Below are 19,416 nucleotides of genomic sequence, written 5' to 3'. Positions count from 1 at the left end.
CATGCCTATTTTTTTCTTTTGGACATGATGATACAATAATTTATTTTGCTTGTCTGTACTTATTTGCGATGTGCTTTATTTTTCTTGCCTTCCTAATGAGGGAGAATGTAGCTGAGGGAGAATTCAGAACATAATAAAAAATCAAATTAATTTTTTAAATTGAAGAAACGACAACAAATGCTTGTTGACTTGAGAGAAGGAATGGGATGTTATCTTAAGAACTAACTCCAAGATCCAAAGAAAAGCTCTTTTAAAAGCCCCAGATTTGGAGGTCTCTATATAAAGGGACAATGTAACAAAATAACCTTAATTGGGGAGAGTAGAAAGGATGGACTTTGAATTATACACGTGTCCACCCCACTCTCCCCGCCTCTCTCTGAGCTTTCGCTCCTCTGCAGAAGCCATTGGACAGACCCAAGAGATTCCGCCCACTTGGGAGCCAATGGGAATAAGAGGACTGCCCCTTTCACGTGGATTCTGGGGAGTCCCCACTGATTGTCAGTTTCTATGGCTGTGCTAGTGAATTTTACTCCCGGGCCCCGCAGCCTGTGGGACGAGCCGGTGGCGATCTCGGTACACGGTCTGACTCCGACCCAACGGGTCACCCTGCACGCCTCCCTCCGCGATGAGAAAGGGGAGCTCTTTGAGTCCTCTGCCCACTACCAGGCGGACACGGTTGGGCAGCTGGACCTGCGGAAGGCGCCCGCCCTCGGGGGCAGCTACCGCGGTGTGGAACCTATGGGGCTCTTCCGGACTCTGCAGCCTCAGAAACCTTTTGAAAGACTAGTGAAGCGGGACGTGCAGACCCCTTTCCACGTGGACCTGGAGGTGTATGAAGGTCACGACCCCCAGCCCACTAAACTGCTGGCACGCGTGGTACACGAGCGGGGCTTCCTGGGGCCAGGGGTGAGAAGGATCCCGGTGCGAGAGGGCAGCGTGAGGGCCACGCTCTTCCTGCCTCTTGGTGCGTTTCTGCAATCTTAACACCTTTCTTTACAACTTTTCCTGAACCCAGCCTTACCCATTTTCTTTTTTCTGGGATGGAACATAGTGGCAGTAAATGTTTCACATTCTTTCCAATGTGGTCCCCAGGCTCCCTGATTCCTCCCAGAAGGATTTTCTGGATACCATTTTGTAGTTTATTCCCTAAATTCTTGGTAACATTATATTTAAAAATCTTAAATGAATTCTATTAATTTCTTGTTTTTTAATTTAATTTAATTTTATAACATTATTTTATTTGGTCATTTCCGAGCATTATGCATTGGAGGCAAAGATCATTTTCTCTCCCCCACCCACCTTCCCCACCTATCCCATAGCCAACGCGCGATTCCACTGGGTATCACAAGTATTCTTGATTTGAACCCATTTTCATTTTGTTGGTATTTGCATTATAGTGTTCATTTGGAGTCTCTTCTCAGTCATATCCCCTCAACCCCTGTAGTCAAGCAGTTGTTTTTCCTCGGTGTTTTTACTCCCACCATTTGTCCTCTGCTTGTAGATAGTGTTTTTTCTCCTAGATCCCTGCAGATTGTTCAAGGACATTGCATTGACACTAATGGAGAAGTCCATTACCTTCGATTGTACCACAGTGTGTCAGTCTCTGTGTACAATGTTCTCCTGGTTCTGCTCCTCTCGCTCTGCATCACTTCCTGGAGGTTGTTCCAGTCTCCATGGAATTCCTCCACTTTATTATTCCTTTGAGTACAATAGTATTCCATCACCAACATATACCACAATTTGTTCAGCCATTCTCCAATTGAAGGGCATCCCCTCATTTTCCAATTTTTGGCCACCACAAAGAGCGCTGCTATGAATATTCTTGTACAAGTCTTTTTCCTTATTATCTTTTTGGGGTATAAACCCAGCAGTGCTATGGCTGGATCGAAGGGCAGACAGTCTTTTATTGCCCTTTAGGCATAGTTCCAAATTGACCTCCAGAATGGTTGGATCAGTTCACATCCCCAGCAGCAGTGAATTAGTGTCCCTACTTTGCCACATCCCCTCCAGCATTCATTACTTTCCTTTGCTGCCATGTTAGCCAATCTGCTAGGTGTGAGGTGATACCTCAGAGTTGTTTTGATTTGCATCTCTCTGATTATAAGATATTTAGAACACTTTTTCATGTGCCTATTAATAGTTTTGATTTCTTTATCTGAAAACTGCCTATTCATGTCCCTTGTCCATTTATCAATTGGATTTTTTGTACAATTGATTTAGCTCTTTGTAAATTTGAGTAATTAAACCTTTGTCTGAGGTTTTTATGAAGATTGTTTCCCAATTTGTTGCTTTTCTTCTGATTTTGGTTACATTGGTTTTGTTTGTACAAAAACTTTTTTATTTGATGTAATCCAAATTATTTATTTTGCTTTTGTGATTCTTTCTAAGTCTTGCTTGGTTTTAAAATCTTTCCCTTCCCAAAGGTCTGACATGTATACTATTCTGTGTTCACCTAATTTTCTTATAGTTTCCTTCTTTATGTTCAAGTCATTCACCCATTCTGAGTTTATCTTGGTGTAGGGTGTGAGGTGTTGATCTAAACCTAATCTTTCCCACACTGTCTTCCAATTTTCCCAGCAGTTTTTATGAAATAGTGGATTTTTGTCCCAAAAGCTGGGATCTTTGGGTTTGTCGTATACTGTCTTGCTGAGGTCACTTACCCCGAGTCTATTCCACTCATCCTCCTTTCCGTCTCTTAGCCAGTACCAAATTGTTTTGATGACCACTTCTTTATAATATAGTCTGAGATCTGGGACTGCAAGGCCCCCTTCCTTTGTATTTTTTTTCATTATTTCCCTGGATATCCTTGATCCTTTGTTCTTCCAAATGAACTTTGTTATGGTTTTTTCTAAATCAGTAAAAAAAAATTTTGGAAGTTCAATGGGTATGGCACTAAATAGATAAATAAATTTGGGTAGGATGGTCATTTTTATTATATTGGCTCATCCTACCCATGAGAAGTTAATGTTTTTCTAATTGCTCAAGTCTAGTTTTAGTTGTGTGGAGAGTGTTTTGTAGTTGTGTTCATATAGTTCCTGTGTTTGTCTCCTTAGATAGATTCCTAAGTATTTTATTTTGTCTAAGGTGATTTTGAATGGGATTTCTCTTTCTAGTTCTTGCTGCTGAGCTGTGTTGGAAATATATAGAAATGCTGATGACTTATGTGGGTTTATTTTGTATCCTGCAACTTTGCTAAAGTTGTTGATTATTTTGATTAGCTTTTTGGTTGAATCTCTAGGATTCTTTAAGTAGACCATCATGTCATCTGCAAAGAGTGATAACTTGGTCTCCTCCTTGCCTATTTTAATGCCTTCAATTTCTTTTTCTTCTCTAATTGCTACTGCTAATATTTCTTATACAATGTCAAATAATAGAGGTGATAACGGGCATCCTTGTTTCACTCCTGATCTTAATGGGAATGGATTTAGTTTATCCCCATTGCAGATGATATTAGTTGATGGTTTTAGATATATACTGTTTACTATTTTTAGGAACGACCCTTCTATTCCTATGCTTTTTAGTGTTTTTAATGGGAATGGGTGTTGTATTTTATCAAAGGCTTTTTCTGCATCTATTGAGATAATCATGTGGTTCTTGTTGGTTTGCTTGTTGATGTGGTCAATTATGTGGATAGTTTTCCTAATATTGAACCAGCCCTGCATCCCTGGTATAAATCCTACTTGATCATGGTGAATGACCCTTCTTGCTGGAGTCTTTTTACTAGTATCCTATTTAAGATTTTTGCATCTATATTCATTAGGGAGATTGGTCTATAATTTTCTTTCTCTATTTTTGGCCTGCCTGGCTTTGGAATCAGTACTATTAATTTCTTGTTAAGTGACTGAGGAAACAGTTTTATTTTTTAGATGCCAAGTGGAGAGAGTATTTTCTCTAGAGGGACAATATCTCCATTCTTCAAGATTTGTTTCTGCCACTGACAACCTGTGTGACTGTGAACAAGTCTTTTACTCTCTTTGGTATTTCTTCATTTGTAAATTTCTTCATCTGTAAAATAAGGAGAATTGAATTCAATGGTTTGAGTCCCTTCCAACTTTAAATCTGGGTTCTTATGACCATTTGAGTCAGTGATGCTCTGCTTGCTTCCTTAAGGACCAAATTGGCAAAGAGATTGGAGCCCAGAGAATCCCTCAGCTGGACATCTGTCAGGGATTAGATTATACCCATATAATCCACTCAAACCATCTCTTCTCTTCCTATTAACTCATTTGGTCATAGTGAGGAGAGATTTAAGATTTAGAGAAAAATTTTAAAAAACCTTGGTTAGGAAGATTGGGTTTGTTTTAAATGGAAATTTGTGAAATATTAAACCATTTACCTTCTTTAGGGAGACCTAACATTACACTGTTTTAGGGAAATTGAAATGAATTATCGAAATAAAATTTAATTTTCACATATGTGTGAATGTGTGAGAGTAGAACCGGGGAGCAGAGTATGGAAGGGAAACTTTCTCCCAAAATTTTTCTAAGATTTTTCATTTTTTGAAAACCAAAGAATTCCCAGTTTCTCCCTCTTGCCCTTTATGAACAGCATTGCCAGATGTGACAAGTGAAAGATGAACTGACTGAGGAAACAAAGTTTTAATCTTTGGAGTATATTGATTTATTAAGCAATGAATGGCAATTGCCCAACAAATTGGACCAGGTCCCCTTCTCACGTAGGGCTAGACTCCAAATACAGTGGGAGAAAGACTTTTTTATACACTAAAAACAATCAAATAAGGCCAATTAACTAAAAATTAAATTATTTAAAATTAATTAAAATTTAAATTAAATAATTAAAAATATTAAGTAATTTGATTCCTAATTGGAAAAAAGGTTAGGGGCTTTCCAATTTGGGAGGAGGAGCGTGGACATGTGCAATTCCCTAAATTTAGTGGGGGGGAAGTGTTCTACTCCTCCCAGGTATCTTAACAATCAAAGGAACATGGAAACAATAACTGATTAATTAGCATGGGGCAAGTTTTCAGAAAAAAATATATGGGTTGCTTGAGATGTACAATTAAAAGAAAATTCCATGCATCAGTCTTCAAATCTGACTGCATTTCTGGTCAACGTAACCTACGTTCTTGATTAACGGTCTCTAAATAACAGGTGGAAGTAGTCCAGTTTCCTAGCCATGCAGGGCTAGGTTCAAACAATGCAAAAAGATTTCCTCCTAATTCTCACTATTAAATAAACTTTCCTCCTTTTGAGAATTTGAACTAGACACTAGAAGGGACAGCTAAATGATTCCATGGGGATAAAGAGCCAGGCCTAAGGATAGGAGATCCTGGCTTCAAATATGACCCTGGGTAAGTCCCTTAACTCTAGTTACCTAGTCTTTACTGCTTTTCTGCCTTGGAACCAATACTTAGTATGGACGCTAAGACAGAAGGTAAGGGCTTAATTTTTTTTTTTTTTTAAGAAAGGAAGTGAACTGAGCTAGATCCAAAAATGAGTCACAAGATGGAGTCAGTGTGGTTCACTCATTTCCCACAATTAACCTCTTGCTCTCCTAATCCTCAATTTTCCTTACAAACATATTTGTCTTCTGTCCTGTCTATCCTACTTCAAGACATCTTCAATGCTGTCTTCACCATTTGTAGAATAAAATCCAATTTCATCATCCTGGCATTCAAAACACTCCACAATTTAGTTTTAACAAACAGGATAACAATAGAAATATTTTTTTTCCTGGCCGTTTGTGTATTATTAATAGTGTTTTGTATTTCTAGTAATACATTGAAGTATTAATGAAGCTAGAGTGGATACAATGTTAGTTAGACTTGGAGTCAGGAAGATCTGAGTTTAAATACAGCTTCACATACCTCCCAGTTATATGGCCCAATAAAGTCATTTAATCTGTCTCCCTCAGTTTCCTCCCATGTAAATTAGGGACAATAATGCCTACTTCCCAGAATTGTTGAGGATCAAATGACATAATATTTGTGAAGTGCTTTGAAAACTTCCAAGCTTAATTAAATATTAGCTGTTATTATTTTGACTTTTCATTATATATTTCACATATTACTGTTATGATCATGGTTAAAGAAACGTGATTATGTGCAGCAACTTACAAGTAAGCATTTAAGTAATCTGAGCATTTTTGTAACATGAGTCAATCAACAAGCATTATGTGCTAGGCACTTTATTAGATGCTAGGGATACAAAAATGAAATAACCCTTGACCTAAAGGGACTTAAATTCTTTGAGGTAAAATAATATGTACACAGAGAATACAAAATACATACAAATGAAACGGTTCACAGGGTAGCTCTGGAAGGTGTTATAAAGACCCTGCACTAAAGTCCTACTTTAGACCTCATGTTGACCCTGGGTTCTCCAGGACTTGGCTGATATCCCATAAAATCTGGCAGCTCTTACTAAACTTGTCATTATGAACTCCAATAATGCCCAGCCTCACTAAGTTAAGAGAGATTCATCTCTAGAAGGTTGGCCATCAGAGGGTACTTTTTTGGGACTTGAACAACTCATGAGACCTTTTATTACAATGAGAAACAATTTGGGTATATGCCAGAAAAGACATTACTCATAAAATTTCATAGATGTTGAAGTTCATTTTAAGAAATCAATGTTATTGTTGAGTCCTGGTCAGCTCTTCATGACCTCATTTGGAGTTTTCGTGGCCAAGATACTACAATGGTTTGGCATTTTCTTCTCTGGCTCATTTTCCAGATGAGGAACCGAGACAGACAAGGTTAAGTGACTTAACCATGTTCACACAATACAAGTGGAATTTGAACTCAGGAAGAGGAGTATATTCCTGATTCTGGACCTGGTGCTTTATCCATTGTACCACCTAGCTGCCCCTAAGAGATCAAATAGTCTAAATCTGTTGTCTTTACTTTTATGTCCTAGCAGTGAAATTTAAGTGTGACTTTTGGGACTAAAGAATCTTTCCTATTTGTTACTTCCTCCAGGAACAGGGCCTTTCCCAGGGATCATTGACCTATATGGAAGTGGAGGGGGGCTTTGTGAATACAGAGCCAGTTTGCTGGCAGGACATGACTTTGCTGTGCTTGCTCTGGCTTACTTCAGATTTGAAGACCTCCCCGAAGAGTTGAATGATATACATCTGGAATATTTTGAAGAGGCCTTGGACTATATGTTGAAGCATCCAGAGGTATGGGTATGAATATACACTCTGAGGTTAGACTAAATGAGATTGGGGGAGGGTGGAATATAGGATAAATATGGGAACATAAAGATTTATTATCCAGAAGCTCCATCAGGAGAACTGTTAGACATTGAAGATTCCTGAAGTAATTATTCATCTTATTTTCTCCAATCCCTTGGGAATCATTTAATCATCTCCCTTTGGAATGCAATAGTAAATATGCCTTCTTTGATCATCCTCTTTACTCTAGTAGAGCTAACCCCCCCCCAAAACCCAACAACCCCAAACCAGACCTAATCCTCAAACTCAATTCTTTGTTGTCCTTAGCATCCTCACCATCCTCGGTTTATTCTAAGCTTTAACATTCCTAATACCATTCTTATGCAACATTTCTGTATTTATTTTTTATTACCATCCTTGCTTTCATCTTTTGTATACCTCTTTTCTTTTTTTTAAACCCTTACCTTCTGTCGTACAATCAATACTATGTTTTGGTTCCAAGGCAGAAGTGTGGTAAGGGATAGGCAAATGGGGTTAAGTGACTTGCCCAGGGTCACACAGCTAGGAAGTGTCTGAGGCCAAATTTGAACCCAGGACATTCTGTCTCTAGACCTGGCTCTCAATCCACTGGGCCACCTAGCTGACCCTTTGTACACTTCTTTTTTTTTAATGTTTTTATTTTTTCAGTTACATGAAGAAACCATTTTTGACCATTTTTTTGACATTTTAAAATTCAGATTTTCTGTCTCTTCCCTTTCCGCTCTCCCTAAACAATGAATAATCTGATATAGGTTATATCCATACTTTGAAATATATATTTCCATAGCACTCATGTCATGGTAGAAGATACATATCACACATACAATAGAAATCTCATGAAGGAAATATAATTAAAGACTATTACCTGCTCTCAGATTCTAATAGTTTCTTCTCTGGCCTTGGATAGTGTTTTCTTCATGAATCCCTTGTAGTTTTCTTGGAGATTTGCTTTGTTGATAATGGTTTAGTCCTTTACAGTATCATATTTCTGTTACTGTACATTCATTGTTACTGTATACAAATACTTCACTTTGTGTCAATTCATGCAAGTCTTTACAGATTTTTCTGAACGCATCCTGTTTGCTGTTCCATATGGTGAAATACTATTCCATTACAACCATATACCACCACTTGTTCATCTCATCTCCAAGTGATGGACAACTCCTCAGTTTCCAATTCTTTGCCACTACAAAAAAAAAACAACAAACCCAACCAAACAAACAAACAAACACAAAACAACCCTGCTAGAATATGTTGGTACAAGTACGTCTCTGATCTCTTTGGGATACAGACTTAGTAGAGATGTTACTGGGTAAAGGATATGCATAATTTTGTAGTCCTGTACATTTCTTTTTAAAAAATTCAATTTGGTCAATGATTAGTCCCATTAATCTTAAATGCTATCTCCTCCCCTCCCCCAGTATTATATATTGTTTCTACAGACGCTTTATAAAAGAAACTTATTGCTGTGAATGTCTTAGGACCATAGTCTCTTCTAGAGTGATACCTTATATATCTCCTTGGGGATCTTGGGGCACCCCTGCAGAGCTGGAGATGACTTTCTCTAAAGCTTTTCACTCCAGCCTCCTTTCTGATGTCTTTCTCCTACTAATAGCTCCCCGTGATTAGCACTCGATGTGTTTTAATCAATTAACATCAATTGGCTTTTATAAGCTTCAAGGATAAAGCAAGAATAGCAGTACAAACATCTCCCCCCCCCAATATTTGAGGGTCATAGTCTCCCTGACACTACCTTGGTCCCTGAAGAGTGTGCTCTGATTTAAAGTAATTTCATTATACTGTTCTTCTCACCCAGTTCACTTCCAAATGTAGCATGTCTTTATTTCCACTACCTCTGGGCTGTATCTCTCAGATCATTCCTCTGGCCTCCTTCTCACTGTTGGGCTGGGTGATGATAAAATCCAGCAGGGACTTTCCCTCCCAGACCTGTAGTGGCTCACCATTCTGACCTTTTAAAACTCACAGTCATGGCTATTTGTACTCACTGCTCCATCACCTAGGTCTGAGGTCTCGCCACCACCTGGAGGGCCACAGCAGCTGGCTCTCTTTACTGAAATTCCCAACAGGCAGAGCTAGGGACTCTTTTTTGCTCTTTAGTGCCCTTTTTAGTACCCAGTTCCATCTTCACTGCCAGGCAAAAAGTTTCCTCTTTATCAGATAGATAGTGGGACACAACCAGTTACAGAATGTCTCTGCATGCTCCAAATTGGGGAGGAAAACAAAGTCTTTCCATTCACAACACACCATCATGCCTTTTTGGAAGCAGGCTCCCCATTTTCTTCTGCATAGAGATTGTATTAGCTGAACATGTTGCTCCCCGTTTCATCATTACACATATTCAAAATTTCATTCTTGATTATTCCATAACCCATTGTGGGCTCTCAGCTCTTTGAAATCTTCTTTCCCATCATCTAGGGGGCATGTCAGACTGTGCTATGCTTTCTTTTCTCCTAAGATGGAGTGATCATCCCCCAGGGCTCCCATCATCTCTGTCTTAGCAACTAGTTTTCCCTTGTTGGTGAGAATCAGCCCAGAACAGCATTTCCTCTTGTCATTTTTTCTACCTTTGAAGGATGAAATTAACATTAAGACAAGCCAAGGAATTAGCAGCTGTTTTGGGCAAAGAGAATGTTCTAGAAATTTCACAGTTTATTGAAGTCTCTAAAATCCCATCATATTTCTGATCTATTTTCCACTCTTCGTTTATTTCCTCTTTTTGCCCAAGTGGTCTTGAGTGTGTGTCTGTGTGTATATATGAATAAGTGTGTGTTTATGTTTGCATATATGTATATTGTACACTGTACATACTTTACTTGGCATAAATCAGTTTTCAATAATGCCATCCTTCTATAATATGCATCCATAGCACTAGTTGTGATCAATAACACATTATTTTCTACTCTTATAGTTTACCATTCCTTAAAAGAAACATGTTTTAATCTCAATAATCTGGAACAAATATTTATCATTTTATATGACAGGAATTCTATAGCCAAGTATTCTATTCAATTTCATTAACATAATGGTGTGTATATTGTTTTTGTAGTTCTTCTGTCTTTGTCCCACCATAGTTCATAGACTTCTTCCAGTGCTTCTCTAAATTCTTCATATTTGTCATTTCTTGTGGTACAGTTATATTCCATTAGAATCATATACCATTGTTTGTTCAGAAATTCCCTAATTATGGGGCATATAATTTGCTTCCAACTTTTTGGTATTACAGATATTTCTACTATGAATATTTGGTTCATGGGAAACTTTTCTTTCTGTAATTGGCTTCCTCAATCATTCAGGGATTGTTGAATCAAAATGTATGAACATTTGAGTAACTTTTGCCCATAATAATTCCTAATTGTTTGCAAGACTAGTTGGACCAGTTCACAACTAGCATAAAGTTACTGTGGCTTTCTTCCCAACAGCTTCCTTTTTTAAACCCTGCCTTTTACTCTTAGGGCAAGAGCTAGACAAATGGGGTTAGAGTCACAGAAGAAGGAAAGCCCAGGGTTTCTCTAACATTGATCATTCCTATATTTTATTATCTTTGCCAATTTGATAATGACCAAGAAATGGGGCAGCTAAATGGTACAGTGAATAGAGTGCCAGGCCTGAAATTAGGAAGATGAGTCTTCCTAAATTCAAGTCTGACCTCACACGTGCACTTAGCTGTATGACTCTGGGCAAGTCACTAAACCTTGTTTGCTCAGTTTCCTCATTTGGAAAATGAGCTGGAAAAGAAAATGGCAAACCACTCACATGACTGAACAACAATACAACCACAAAAAGGAAACAACACTTCAAAGTTGTTTTCCATTTGCATTTCTTTTATTTTTTTTTTTTTAGGCCAGTAATTTCTTGTTTATTCTTCATGTACAAAAAAAAAGAGGACATTTGGAACAAATAATACAAAATAAAGTGTCATATCACAATGGATAACAAGTTGTTTTATAAATATTTTATATAATAATATTGTAGTGGATTGGTCATGAAGTATTTGGAAACATGTAGTGCCATTCCCCAAAATGTAATCCATTGTTTTTATTCCCTCCAATATCTTTTCATTAGATATTCAAAACAGGTAATAAAGGACTGAGCCTGACATCAATACATCCACAAAGAAAAAAGGGGGGAGGAGAAGGCAGAGATTGGGCATCCCAATTGATGGACAATCCATTTCAGTTGTTTAGAGTTTAATATTTTGCAACTTGTCTTAAGCAATCTTTTCCATTAAAAGTAACATGGCAAACAAAGTAGATATTTATTCAGACAGTCACATACAGTATACACTTTCCTGCCTAAAGAGAAAGCATACACTTTAATAGAGGAATAGATGGCTATCTGGTAAACATGCAATGCATTCTCTCAGAGCAGATTAAATTTTGCTTTCATATGTCTGCCTTGAGGTGATACAGAAAAAGGTGGATGATTTCCTTAAAAGTTTGCTTAAACTTGCTAATAAAATTCACTTTCTGGGTGGTTCACAACAGCACCATTCTGTGAAATTATAAACATCTAAGTAAAGAGAGAAACTTAAGAGGGTCCAGGTTTAATTACAGTTTTTTAAGAAGTATACTCTTTGGCAGATCCTTTCAACTAAGATCTTCACAAACTTAATACCCTACCAACTCTAAAACCCTGCCAAAGGGCAAAAACAGAGGAGCTGCATATTATATTTTAAAATAGGGAAGGTAAGAACCAAACAACTCAACTAAAACAGAAAGTTTTTTGAACCCACTTATTTTAATATATCTCTTACTCAATGCTATAATAATAATTTTCTGCTTTACATGCACTATGTAGACAGGCAAAAAAAAAAACCTTATAAAATGTTTAAAAGACCATATTTTTTTTTAATTTTGTAAAGCTATCCAGTCTTTTTTCCATAGGTCCTAAGTTTATTCCTTTTTACCTACTTCTCTCCCCTGTCATATTAGAAATCTGAAAATTTAAATATAAAAACTATGTTTTATTTTAAAAATATTTTCTCCTCATTTTCATATCCCCCATGCCAACCCCCAATATCTTATGAAAAAAAAAATCTAGCTCAGGACTTAATCTGTAAAATATTTCTCCTTAATACCAGATCCAAGAGATAGATTGATATCTAAAATTTCTCAGTACTGGTACTTCAGCATATTTATTCACATTAAGGTGTCATATAAGGTAGAAGCACAAAAAACATCAACAGAACCAAAAATAAGGCACCTGCCTTTACAAGATGACAGCCAAAAACTAGTTGTAACACCAGCACACCTGCCAGTAAGGGACTATAGCCTAGAGAGAAACATTATTAATTACTCTTTCAATAGATGAACTAGCTTGAAATTCTAGAAATAATTTTTTGGTTCTAATCATGAACATTTTGCCTAAAAATACCATTTAACACAATGGTTTTTCAAGGGAAAACATAAACTTATTCTGTGAATATAAAACATGAAATTAACTTGTGAATTCAAGTCACTTCTTCTAGCAGAGCCTTTTGTCAGTATTTTTCTGCAAAACTAAAACTGAAAAGCTATCAAAATGTACAATCTTTCACTTCCCAGGAATCTTCTGAAAATTATAAAAGAACTACTAGATTTGGTTCACTTAATTAAACTCTTCATGCAAAATAATATTTGTGGTAATTCCATGCCCACTGCCTCTGATTACTCTTTAGGACATAAATATCTATTACTAAGATCCCATTCTATAACAACTCAAAACCTTGGTTCAACTCTATCTCCCATTAATTTTACATATGGACAGGTGGTATGAACAGCAGGCTACATGGAACCTGCCTACATCAAGCTTTTCATCCCTTCTTTTAAGGCTACAGAAAATCTCGACACAAGGAAAGGCAGCTCACTGTCTTATTAGATAGCCCTCCCTTAATCCCCCCCCAAAAGTAGTCATCTCCAGTGAGGGTTCCACAGAGAGTTCATATTGTATGACATTTTATTTAGATTCCATGCATGTATTTTCCTGTGTAGCCACAAGGTTAAGATCCATTCTTTCAGGAAACTCCAGCTTCTCACATACTGCCTCCTTTACAGGTAGGTATTGTGATATTTCATTGGGCTCTGTAAAGAGGGCTGGTGGAACATGCATTAAATTTGCTATTTTGCTCTCCCTTGAAGTGTATTCTCTTAACATGTAAGTCTTGTCAGCCTCATGGTAGAGCCTTGTGTCATTCATCCTGATGAGCACGCCATCAATTCTTAAGAAAAATCTCAGTAACAGGAAAAAGCTAGAAGGCATCACTCTAATTTTCACACTTAAGCTTGAAACTCCATGATCATGAAGTTCATCTTCAAACAACAGAACTTCTTCAAAAAATTTAATCTGTTCTCTGGCTTTCAATTTCTCTGTGTCTATATGATCTGTTGTAGGCACAACCTTTAACTTAAGAGCTTCGCCAAGTAATGTTCCTTTGTAATCTGTTGTATAGGTCCAGTCATATGGTCTAATAATCTCTTTGGGGTGCTCACCCTCCGTCCTGCTCTCTTGCCATTCTTCAGCACATGCCACCTTAAGCACTCCTTGGTAGTTGTTTACACACTTTAAAGCATCTGTTGCATTGAACTCAATTCCAAAGCCAGAAACATGTTGGATTCTTAAAACATTGTCTCCAAACATCATTTCAGGAAGAGATGGCATATGGAGCTCATCAGCTAATTTCTCCACATCGGCCGACTTCATGATGTGCGTCTTGGCCGCCGTCAGCTTCCAGGGCCCGAAGGAGAAGTCCTGGCGGCTGCTCTGGAAGCCGTAGATCATCATGGCCACAGTGGCGGCGCGGAACCAGCGCGAGCGGCGGCGGCCTCCCTTCTCCCCCGCCCCCACCTCCCCCTCCTCCCCCGAGCCTGCATTTCTTTTATTGCTAGTGATTTAGAACATTTTCCCAAAGATTATAGAAATGCACATTTCTTTTAAAAACTGTTCACATCAAGGAGAAAGGACTTGTACAAAAATATTTATAGAAACTCTTTTTGTGGTGGCAAAGAATTGGAAATTAAAGGAATGTCCATCAATTGGTGAATGGCTAAACAAATTGTGGTACATGTTGGTGATGGAATACTGTTGTTCTATAAGAAATGATGAGTAGATTGGTCTCAGAAAAAGCTGAGAAGTTCTATGTGAACTGATGCAGAGTGAAATAAGCAGAACCAGGAGAACATTATACATAGTACCAACAATATTGTATAATGATCAACTGTGAAAACTTGGCTACTCTCAGCAATGCAAAGCTCTGGGACAGTCCTGCAAGACTTAATATGGAAATGCTATCCACCTTCAGAAAAAGAACTGTTGGAGTCAGATGAATTTGGATCAAAGCATATAATCTTTCACATCTGTATATTTATGGTTTTATTTTGGGGTTTTGGTTTTGTATGAGTGTGCCCTTAAAATAATGACCAATAGGGAAGTATGTTTTGCATGATAATAAATTTTTTTGAAAAAACTGTTCACATCTAGGAATGCAGGGATGGTTCAATACTAAGGAAACTACCAGCATAATTGATCATGTCAATAATAAAACCAACAAAAACTGTATGATTATTTAAACGGATGCAGGAAAATCTATTTATATCCTTTAACCATTTATCTATTAGTCTCATAGATTTCTGTCAATTTTCTATGTTTTTTTAAGAACTCAGACAGATTTTTTTCCCAGTTCATATTTCTTCCTTCAGTTGCATTAATTTTGTTTGTGGAGTTCTTTAGCTTTATGTAAGGAACACTGGGTATTTTGTCTTTTATAATCCCTTCTCTCTTTTATATGCTATGAATTTTTTCCTTAACCATATTTGTAGAAGAATCTTCCATTTAACACTAATCTTTAATGTTACAACTTTTAAATACTTAAATCATTTATCTATTTAGAATTAATTATGCTCTGATGTTTCCTCATCCTTCATCTACCACAATACCATAATGAGGTTTTTATAAAAGCCCTATTTTGATCAATTTAGAGAGTTCAGGAGCAAAAAAAAAAGGTTCCTTTTTTTGGCCATCACAACTCATGAAACAGTCCTTTAATGTATTATGCATTGGTGGAAGAAATAGTAGCAAAAGTAAAATAACAGATTTTTAAAAGTATTGCATTCTTATCTCTTCTGTCTTCTTTCATCTGCTAGCTTGTACTCTCCTGAAGATCAAAGACCATATCCTATCTATATCTAGTTAGCTGAAGATCCTACTTTGCTTATATCCAGCAGTGTGTCTATCTTGTGTACTACAGTAATAGTCTACTAGGGTCTCTTGTATGGGGCCAGGACCTAAAATTACAGGCTGTGTCTTGGCATAGTAAATGTTTAATATTTGTTGACTTACTGTAGGATTTAAATTTATATCCAACACTCTAAGAATTATATTTTATAAAGTTTATTAATAATCACTTGAAGTAAAAGAATTAAAAGGTAATTATCGGATGCAGAGCAAGAGGAGCAGAACCAGGAGAACATTGTACACAGAGACTAATACACTGTGGTATAATCGAATGTAATGGACTTCTCCATTAGTAGCAGTGTAATGCCCCTGCACAATCTGCAGGGATCTATGAGAAAAACACTATTCATAAGCAGAGGACAAACTTGTGGGAGTAGAAACACCGAGGAAAAGCAACTGCCCAACTACAGCAGTTGAGGGGACATGACAGAGGAGAGACTCTAAACGAACACTCTAATGCAAATACTAACAACATGACAATGGATTCGAATCAAGAACACATGTGATATCCGGTGGAATCACGCATCGGCTATGGGGGGTGGGGGGAGGAAAAGAAAATGATCTTTGTCTTTAATGAATAATGCTTGGAAATGATCAAATAAAATATTATTTTTTAAAAAAAGGTAATTATCGAAGAAAATATAAGGCCACGTGAATAGATTCTCCTGCCACTCACCTCATGCCACCTCCACCAAACTGATCAGATCAAGAGCGCAAGAAGTGGGGCTACACAAAATTTATAATCTCCCTACATCAGCATGTAATGTGAAGAGAGTGGGGTGCTGGGAATCGTAGATTTTTGGGTCACAGATTTTAATTACACACAACATAGTTGTGTAATTTCCTTCAGCTCCTTTCAGTAGTACACGAGTACTCATGAAGAAGACAGAAGGTAGGATAATTCTGTGTTGGAGTTAGCAAGAGTAGAGGATGGAATAGAATTAATAACTGATTAGCAACACTAAGATAAAGGCAATGCACATGTTTTTTAATCTCTTTATTATAGATAGGAAACTGAGTCTTAGGTTGCTTAATCCAAGTGATTTGTCTAGGATAAAATAGCTAGTAAATATCAGAGGTAAGATTCAGACTTAGACTTTCTGACCAAGATGAGTTCTCTGATTAGATATCACTTTGTTATTTCTTCTATTTTTGACTGCTAGAATGGTTTTATCTCTCTCTCTCTCTCTTCCATCAGGTGAAAGGCCCAGGCATTGGGTTACTTGGATTCTCCAAAGGGGGTGACTTGTGTCTTTCCATGGGCTCCTTCCTGAAAGGCATCACAGCCACAGTGCTCATAAATGGCTGTGTGGCAAACACAATGACCCCACTGCACTATAAGGAGATGACTCTTCCTGATCTTGGAAACGACTTAGAGAGACTCAAGGTCACTGAATCAGGCCTTGTAGATCTTACCGACTTTTGGAATAACCCATTAGAGAAGCCCAACTGTCAAAGCCTCATCCCAATAGAAAAGGCCCAAGGGCCTTTCTTGTTCATTGTTGGTCAAGATGACCATAGCTGGAAGAGTGAGGCCTATGCATGTATAGCCTCTGAACAACTACAGTCCCATGGTAAAGAAAAACCTCAGATCATCTGTTATCCAAAGACTGGACACTGCATTGAACCCCCTTATTTTCCTCCATGTTTAATATCTGTGCATGGAATGGTGGGCCGAGCAGTGTTCTGGGGAGGTGAGTCAAAGGCTCACTTTATGGCACAGGTGGAGATTTGGGAGCAAATTCAAACATTCTTCCAAAGATATCTCAAGAGTAAAGAATCTACATTCCATAACAAAATGTAGTGTGCTGGTCTAGGATCCATTATTCTGGGCTGGGCCTGATTCAAGACAATCCCCTGGTAGTTTATGTTTGATTATGGAATACAGTGAGACACTTGTAGATCATCCATGCAACAATTAACAAAAGGAGCTTTATGTAGGAACAGAAGAAGCATATTCAACAAGGATAGACACTGAAGACACCTTAAATTGACTCGGCTAAATGAAGCACTCTTGTCTGAATTGCCCATCTTTTCCATCAGCCGAGGATCAGGGAACAACTCACGGTCAATTTGTATATTCTGGTAATCAGGAAGGGATATGAACAGCCTGAACCTTTAGTCTCCTGAGCCAGTCAAGTCTGGAAGACAATTTCAATATCTTTTAAGGAAAAACTAGCCTAACTTTTACAGAGGCAAGAGTTAGGGTACTGTTCCTACAACAACCATAATTTTATGACCCTGGACTCCATGCTACCAAGAAGGATCCTCTTTATATGACATGAAAGTATCATGTCTTACTTGTTAAAGTTCTATTTAATAATAAGCCAGAGAGTTCAAATCAGGGGGTTCTTCCTTGGGCCCAGAAATGTTTGACTGAAGACTTTTCTTCATCAACAGAGAACACCAAATAACTCCAGTTATGTATCATCATAACTGAACTTTTAGAATAAAATATATTTGGATTTTTACTCAATATATTGGTATGTTAGTATGTTATTAAGCAACTGGCATCTGAAAGTAATCTTGCAGAAATTAGGCCTATAGTCTAAATTCATATCATATACCAAGAAAAGCTTACATGGTATACGACCTAAATAAATTGGTTGGTTGGCCGGTTAGTTGTTGTACTTCATATTTGAAGAGGACCAAAATGGTCCTCTGGTGCTTTGACTCCACATAGATGGCATTTAAGTGAATCCAAGTTGCACAAAGTTTTCAGCCTCGCTTTCCCAGAGACATCAAGGTCCACTGGCAAGGCAAATGTGGAGGATGACTGGAGATATCCCTGGATGCTGTAGATGACCTTGGCTTCTTTTATGTTAGTGTCTGTTTCAGCTGCTTTCCTTCATGGCCTTTGGAACAAATTGTTCTCCATCCTTTCCACCAGGGGAAGGCGTCACATGACTCAATTAGATACCCATTTAACTCATTGATGGGTTTGAGGCCTATCAGTTTTATCCTCAACATGGTTTAGCCTGTCTATTGAATGGGTTTTCTGGGGTGTGTTTGCTGGGCATGCTTCAGCTTCTTGGAGTCTTAGGTGAGAGCTGGGTGAAACCAAAGGTGCATGAATAGTCCTGAAAAGAACTGGCAAGCCCTCATATCAGAGCTACTAGTTTTCCCTGAACCCTTATCCACCCACCTAAATAAATTAGAGGATCACAAATAGAAAGATCTTTTACATTATGGCAAGGGGAATAGGATCAAAAAAGATAAAATGGCAATTTTGATTTCTGATTTGATTTGTAATATTAACTATCAGTTATGTAGCTGGTTATATATTTGAGTTATAAAAAAAATATATTGCTATAATATATACATTTAAGGTTTGAAAAGTGCTTTACACATATTTCATTTAATCCTCACAACAATCCTGTGAGATAGGTGCTATTAATTCCATTTTACAGATGAAGAAACCAAGACTGAGAGAGATTAAGTGATTTGCCCAGGCTTATACAATTAGTAAGTACCTGAAGAATGATTTGAACTCCGTGACTTTAAGTCCAGTACTCTATCTAACTACTGCACCTAGCTGCCTCAGAAAATTTGTTGTTCACTTGTGTCCAGCTTTTGTGACCCCCACCCAGAACTTTCTTGGCAAACATACCAGAGTGGTTAGCCATATTCCTCTCCAGCTTATTTCACAGATGAGGAAATGTGACGCAAACAGGGTTAAGTGATTTGTCCAGTGTTACATGGATAGTGTCTGAGGCAGGATTTGAACTCAGGAAGATGAGTCTTCCTGACTCTTGGCCCAGCACTCTATCCATTTAATCACCTAGCTGCACCTCTCAAAAAAAATTTTTAATATATATTTTGAATATATACATATGAATATACACATACATTTAATATCAGATCTATATCAAAGGAACTTACTGCAAAGATTTTTTTACCCAGTTAACTGTTTATCTTTTAATTTTAACTACATTGATTTTGTGCACAAACATATATTCCTATATGAAAATATTTAAATATATAAGAAAAAGAGCCATTATTCAATAAATA

At 37.5% G+C, this 19,416-nt stretch overlaps 2 protein-coding genes across 2 annotated transcripts; one reads left to right on the top strand and one right to left on the bottom strand.

Annotated features, from left to right (window-relative positions):
• The first annotated feature begins 463 nt into the window (after positions 1–463).
• Positions 464–17,881, top strand: LOC100024470 (acyl-coenzyme A thioesterase 6-like). The gene is made up of 3 exons (XM_001375689.4): positions 464–964; positions 6,941–7,143; positions 16,604–17,881. Exons 1-3 carry the CDS (start codon positions 508–510, stop codon positions 17,207–17,209), a joined length of 1,266 nt encoding a protein of 421 aa, XP_001375726.2. The 5' UTR covers positions 464–507; the 3' UTR covers positions 17,210–17,881.
• Positions 13,114–14,034, bottom strand: LOC103095359 (TIP41-like protein). The gene has a single exon (XM_056810695.1). The coding sequence runs from the start codon at positions 13,954–13,956 to the stop codon at positions 13,132–13,134; it is 825 nt and encodes a 274-aa protein (XP_056666673.1). The 5' UTR covers positions 13,957–14,034; the 3' UTR covers positions 13,114–13,131.
• Positions 17,882–19,416: the final 1,535 nt, after the last annotated feature.

The sequence above is a fragment of the Monodelphis domestica genome, chromosome 1 (assembly GCF_027887165.1).
Source record: "Monodelphis domestica isolate mMonDom1 chromosome 1, mMonDom1.pri, whole genome shotgun sequence".
Taxonomy (NCBI): domain Eukaryota; kingdom Metazoa; phylum Chordata; class Mammalia; order Didelphimorphia; family Didelphidae; genus Monodelphis; species Monodelphis domestica.
Note: the sequence above shows the minus strand (reverse complement) of the source record. Positions and strands in the feature narration are given on the sequence as shown.

Coding starts and splice junctions, on each gene's coding strand:
- LOC103095359 (XM_056810695.1), bottom strand. CDS start 13,956: ATGATGATCTACGGCTTCCAGAGCAGCCGCCAGGACTTCTCCTTCGGG.
- LOC100024470 (XM_001375689.4), top strand. CDS start 508: ATGGCTGTGCTAGTGAATTTTACTCCCGGGCCCCGCAGCCTGTGGGAC. Junction 965..6,940: donor CACGCTCTTCCTGCCTCTTG/GTGCGTTTCTGC, acceptor TACTTCCTCCAG/GAACAGGGCCTTTCCCAGGG. Junction 7,144..16,603: donor ATATGTTGAAGCATCCAGAG/GTATGGGTATGA, acceptor CTCTTCCATCAG/GTGAAAGGCCCAGGCATTGG.